Source organism: Notechis scutatus, chromosome 16 (genome assembly GCF_049901735.1).
Source record: "Notechis scutatus isolate UNSWTSFEM ecotype Mainland chromosome 16, rNotScu1.2, whole genome shotgun sequence".
Classification (NCBI taxonomy): domain Eukaryota; kingdom Metazoa; phylum Chordata; class Lepidosauria; order Squamata; family Elapidae; genus Notechis; species Notechis scutatus.
In genome coordinates this window covers 1,663,807-1,670,000 of record NC_142024.1, presented here as the reverse complement: position 1 = coordinate 1,670,000, position 6,194 = coordinate 1,663,807, and the positions used below count along the sequence as shown (strand labels likewise).

The 6,194-nt window shown below is 46.4% G+C and overlaps 1 protein-coding gene across 1 annotated transcript in view; it reads left to right on the top strand.

Annotated features, from left to right (window-relative positions):
• The window catches only part of MEGF6 (multiple EGF like domains 6), a 30,950-nt gene that overhangs the window by 19,075 nt on the left and 5,681 nt on the right, over positions 1–6,194 (top strand). Inside the window, exons 23-28 of the mRNA XM_087944652.1 lie at positions 47–175; positions 846–974; positions 4,440–4,568; positions 4,884–5,012; positions 5,201–5,329; positions 5,973–6,101. Coding sequence (XP_087800778.1) covers positions 47–175; positions 846–974; positions 4,440–4,568; positions 4,884–5,012; positions 5,201–5,329; positions 5,973–6,101 — 774 coding nt within the window. The remainder of the gene's footprint in view (positions 1–46; positions 176–845; positions 975–4,439; positions 4,569–4,883; positions 5,013–5,200; positions 5,330–5,972; positions 6,102–6,194) is intronic.

Genomic DNA, 6,194 nt, shown 5'->3' with positions numbered 1-6,194 from the left:
TCTGACCCCTCCCAGTTGAGGACTCGCTGTATATTTTTTCCTTTAGAATGTGTTGAAGGTAAATATGGGCCGGGCTGCCAGAAAAGTTGCAGTTGCGTTAACGGAGGCCGGTGTGACCAGAAGAGTGGAAAATGCCTTTGCCTTGACGGTTGGACCGGTGAAAAGTGCCAGAAAAGTACGTCGTAATGGCATCGCGTCTTCTTTTTTTATTATTTCTTGGTGGCCGGCAGGAGATCGATCGGTACAGATAATTCTCTTTTTTTTAAAAAAAAAATCTTGATGACTCTGGGCTATGAATGTGTCCCATTGGAGAATATGATTTATGACACCAGGGTCAAGGGTGACAATGAATGATGTACCTCAGAGTCGGCTACACCCAGGCAGTGCCGGCATGTTAACTCCCAATAAATCCTTTGGAAGTTTTGGAAGTTTGGCTCGAGACTCATGATTTAAATGGGGTTCAGTGCCGGAATCCTGACAGACAATAATAATTAATTAAATAAATATTAATAATAATAATAATAATTGTGCCCTTGTCCCCTCCAAAGCCACATATACCATGTTCAATGTTTTTAATGTTTCTTTTTGTTTTTGTTTGTTTGTCTAATTTTTTTTTTTTTAAAGAAATAGATTGAAAAACACAATTGGTTGGCTGGCGTTACCAAGGGTCCCTTAGAGGTCATCCAGTCCAACCCGCCACCCCACAGAGCATCTTTGAACAAATGCTCACCTAGCTTTTTGTTTTAAAACCTCCCACAATATTTAGCGGTAGTATATAAATATAGAAGCGCTAATTTTTTCAACTGTTCCTTCTCTCTCTCTCTCTCTACCCCCCCCAAAACCAGCCTGCCCCGAACGGACGTATGGGAAAGGCTGCCAGGACACGTGTAACTGTGAACACGGGGTCTCATGCGATCCCATCACGGGGGCATGCAACTGTCCGCCCGGGTGGCGTGGAAGCCGTTGCGAGAAAGGTGACGACAGAAAAAGAGGACGGTTCCTGTGTGAACAACCCATTCGGGTGGGGAGAGGGAGGGGGGTTCACGACCAGCCCCAGATCCAGAGGTGGGTATTCAGCCGGTTCGGACCGGTTCTGGAGAACCAGTAGTGGAGATTTTGAGTAGTTCGGAAAAAGGAGCCTGAAATGAATGTGAATGAACGAACGAACGAATGAATGGACTAATGCATGAATGAATAAATGAACAAATAAATGGACTAATGCATGAATACATGAATGATTGAATGTTTAAATGTTTGAATACATGCATGAATGAACGAATGAATGAACGAATGCATGAATGATTGAATGTTTAAATGTTTGAATACATGCATGAATGAACGAATGAATGAAAGAATGAATGAACGAATGCATGAATGATTGAATGTTTAAATGTTTGAATACATGCATGAATGAACGAATGAATGAACGAATGAATGAAAGAATGAATGAACGAATGCATGAATGATTGAATTTTTTAAATGTTTGAATACATGCATGAATGAACGAATGAATGAACGAATGCATGAATGATTGAATGTTTAAATGTTTGAATACATGCATGAATGAACGAATGAATGAACGAATGAATGAACGAATGCATGAATGATTGAATGTTTAAATGTTTGAATGCATGAACGAAAGAACGAACAAATGCAAACAAATACAGAATAACAGAGTTGGAAGGGACCTGGGAGGTCTTCTAGTCCAACCCCACCCCCAAGCTCAAGCAGGGGACCCTAGACCAGGCTAAATTGGCCATTTTTAAAGTCTTGTGGACTTCAACTCCCATGCTGGCTGAGGAATTCTGGGAGTTGAAGTCCACCAGTCGTAAAGTTGAGGAAGGTTGGAGACCTCTATTCTAGCTAGACCATGAATGAACGAACAAACCTGGATGGGAGAGGATGGGACTACAACTCCCAGCAGTCATTGGGAAGGGTGAACATCTCTCCAATTAAACTCCCTTCTTCTTCCCCCCACCCACCCCCCGTATAGACACCAAGAATCAATTAGGAATATTGCCTATTTTTAATCCCCTCTTTGCAATCTCCTGGCTGCCAAAATCCAATTTTTCCCCCCTCTCTCTCCAGCCTGCCTGCCCGGTTCGTTTGGGAAGAACTGCACCAGCCAGTGTGACTGTCCCACGGGGTCTCCCTGCGACCACATCACCGGCCAGTGTGGCTGTCTTCCCGGGTTCACGGGCCACGGGTGCGAAAGGCGAAGTCCGGAGGCTCCCCCAAAAAAAAAAAATACAATTCTGGCAATGCCTCGATCGCTTGGAAGAGAAAGCCAGTCTGGGAGTTGATCCAGGAGGATTCATTTAATAATAATAATACTTTTAAAAAAACCTCAGCTTTTCAGATTGGCAGCAGTCTCTTGACTTCTGCCTGGCAGCTGAATGGGGGGAAAAAATAAAAATAAAATAAAATAAACAACCAGGAAAATATTGACAGTGATTGACAGCTCAAATCCATCACTGTTTTTTTTCTCTGTTCCTTTCCCCTCCATTCTGTTAAAACCACTTTGATTTACTCTTTCTTCCTCCTCCTCCCTTACAAGAGGCATCCTGAGACGTGCACAGCATCTGTGCATGCTAACATTTAACCAAAAAAAAAAAAAAAACCCCACAGAAAATTAGGTTAAGCGACATGTGCGAAAAGTTACTCAGAAGTTACACGCCTTCTGCACAGGCGCGTTACTCAGAAGTTGGGGGAAAAAACACATTGGTGGGCGAAGAGATGCCAAAGCACCAAGATGTTTCAAGCACCTTTGCTGGGGGGCGGGGAAAAAAGAGAGAGAGAGGGGTTTTTTTAGCAGGAAGGGGACCTCAGAGGTCATCCAGTCCAACCCCGCTGCTTGGCGCGGGTTCCGCTTGGTGGAAAGACCAAACTGAACTAGAATTGGGAAAAAAAAAATAGAATTCTGTTAGGGCAGGAATGTCCAGTCTTATTAGCAAGACTCCTGGCCTTCAAACTCCCAGAAGTCCCCAGCCAGACTTATGGGACTTGTAGTCCACAGGTCTTAAAAAGTAGCCAAGATTGGACTGGGGGAAAAAAAACAAACCAAACCACACAAATTCTCCAAAATGTCTATTTTTATTTGCCTTCTGATGCAAAGGCCCCCCAAAAAGCCAATTTATTTTTGCACCCTTGTTCCAGAGTCGGAAAAAGGGTTCGAACAGGATTCTCTTCCCTCCCACAGCCTGCCCGCCTGGCACCTTCGGAGTGGGGTGCGCGCACATTTGTCGCTGGCACGAACCACGACTGCCACCCGGTGAGTGGGAGGTGCGTCTGCGCCCCGGGATACCATGGCAGCGGCTGCCAGCAGAGTGAGTTTACACACGTGTGTGGAAACGGTGTGTGTGTGTGTGTGTGTGTGGAATTTGGGGTGCAATAACGGGAGGGAATTGGGGGAGTGGGGAAATCAAAGGGGGATCTTTCTTGCAAAGGACTTAGGAATCCTCGACTTAACGACCATAACCGAACCCGAAATTTACGTTGCTAAGTGTGAAATTTGTGGGAATTTGGACCTCACTTTACAACTCTTCTTGCCGCCGCCGTTCAGTGAATCAGCTGCAGTTAAATTAGCCGCACGGTCGTTAAGTGGATCCCCTTTGACTTTGGTTGCAAAAAGGGATCACTGGAGGCTTCCAAGAAGAGACCGGACCGCCATTTGTCAGAAATGGGGTAGGGTCTCCCACTTGGGCAGGGGGGGTTGGACTAGATGACCTCCAAGGTCCCTTCCAACTCTGTTAATCTGTTCAACGTGACCCCGAAACATTGCAACCGTCATAAATACAAGTCGGGTTCCCAAGTGTCTGAATTTTAATCCCATGACCACAGGGATACGACGACAGTCGTAAGTGTGAAAAAGGGTCCCAAGTGGCTTTTTTTCAGCCCTGTCGTTTCTGTCACTAAATGAATCGTTGCAAATTGAGGATTGTCTGTACTCTTAACTCCCAAGGTTGGGAAAATCCATTGAATTTTGCCATTTTTCCTGCCAAATTTAAATGGCATTTCGTTGAATTTGGGTGGGTTGCTTGTTTGGGAAAGAGATCCTTTTTAAAAAAAAATACATTTTGCATTTAAAAATACGTGTATTAATTGCCGGTTTCAACTTAAATTAATATCCTAAATTAATCCCTGATTTAAAACCCTTTGAGGCTGGCACCATTTTCTTTAATTCGATGTGGCAACAGTCCTGACTTTGATTACCCTCCAATAACTGGGGATTTTTTTTGGGGTGGTGGTGGTGGAAAGGTGTGGAATCGTAATGTTTCCGGGGGGCACCTCCGAGGTCATCCAGCCCAGCCCCTGCACAATCCAGAATCTGAAAGAGCATCCCTGTTTCGAAGGGCGGAAGGAAAAGGGAGATGATGTGGCGGGTTGTTCTGCTGGCTAACGGTTTGTTTCCGCCACACGGCTTGCGTCCTCCTTTTCAGAGTGTCCGTCGGGACGCTACGGGCCAAATTGCGAGAGGTTGTGTCAGTGTAAGAACGGCGGCCGTTGCGTGGCCACAACGGGGGCGTGCCAGTGTCTGGCTGGCTATATCGGCGCCGATTGTAACGTAGGTAAGGCGGCTCTTGACTTCTATTCTAGCGAACAGCCAACGTACAATCGTATAGAAAGCATCGAATCGGGGGTGGTCGCGGATCGCTTAAGGACCGTTCACGATTTACGACCCTAATCCCAGCACACCACCACAAATAATAATAATTTCATTTTGTCGCCTTTCTGCAATGCGTTGGCCTAAACTCCAATTTGTCTGCTTTAAACCTGCTCCTAACCACAGACGGGGTGTGTGCCAGGGGTTCGAGAGCTCCCGTGGCCATTTGACAGGGCCACCTCGAGGTCATTGTGACTTTCCCCACACCCTTTCTCCTCAGCTTGTCCGAGGGGTCGTTACGGGACCGACTGCGCCCTTCCCTGTCCGTGTGGCGAAAACGTCCCTTGTCACCCGGAGTCCGGATCCTGCCTCTGTCCGCCAGGCAAGTCCGGTCCCAGGTGCGAAGAAGGTAAGTCTCTCTCCCGGGATTCCCTCACGAAAACGAAAACAAAAACAAACACCTCAGCTCGGTTTTCGTTTTACTTGGGAGCGCGGGGATCGATTGCATCCCATAATATGTCTGTCAGGATTCCGCAGTTCCCCCCATTTAACTCATGAGTCTCAAGCTCAGCCTGTCCCGGTTCGCTTCTCCGACAGGCTGCCCCGCCAATCGTTATGGGTTGAACTGCAGCCAGATGTGCGCTTGTCAAAACCAGGCCGCCTGCCTGCCAGAAGATGGAACCTGCCTCTGCGGGCTCGGCTGGACCGGGATCCGGTGTGATGAAGGTGATTCCGCCCCCTCCCACCTCCAAGATGAACGGGACAAATTATATCTGTACGGATTCCTGTCTCCTGGAGTTCCACTGGACATAGAAATATTTAGCTTGGGTTTTAGATTTGGTTTGAATCCTGGTTTACGGATTCTTGTCTCCTGGAGTTCCGCCGGACAATCCACTTCCTCTTTGGCAGTGGTTTGCGCTCTAAGGTTGTTTCTTATTTAATTCCTGAACCTTTCCTTACCAGACTACATAATATCATCTGTGAGGGTTTTTTTTTGCAGGGGGGGGTTCCTATTCCACTGATGACGTTACCTTGTCTGGTAAGGAAAGATTTGGGGAACTAAATGGAAACGAGCTTGGAAGTGGATTGTTCAGTGGAACTCCAGGAGACAGGAATCCATAGAGACCTAAAGCAGGATTCAAACCACTGCCTAAATCTAAAACCCAAGCTATTCCTATGTCCAGTAGAACTCCAGGAGACAAGAATCCATAGAGATTGAAATGAAAACATTGGCAACTTATTTAAGAATTTCAACTTTCGGAATTCCACCAGAATTGCAAAGTGCGGGGGAGAGAATCTGTGAAATAAACTTTCTAATATGTAATATAAAAGGGAATTCTCTCCCCCGCCCCCCCCCAACCACCACCAGGGTGCCCCCCGGGGAAATATGGGGCCAACTGTCAGCTGAACTGCACTTGCCAAAGCGATGGGATTTGTGATCCGGTCACCGGGATCTGTCACTGCAGGAAAGGCCGTTACGGGAACCAGTGTGAACACGGTAAGACTGCAACGCTTTTGTCCCCAGATTTTTTTTATTTTTACAAATTTAATATCATTTTCTTCACCCACCCCCAATTTCGATTCCCATCCT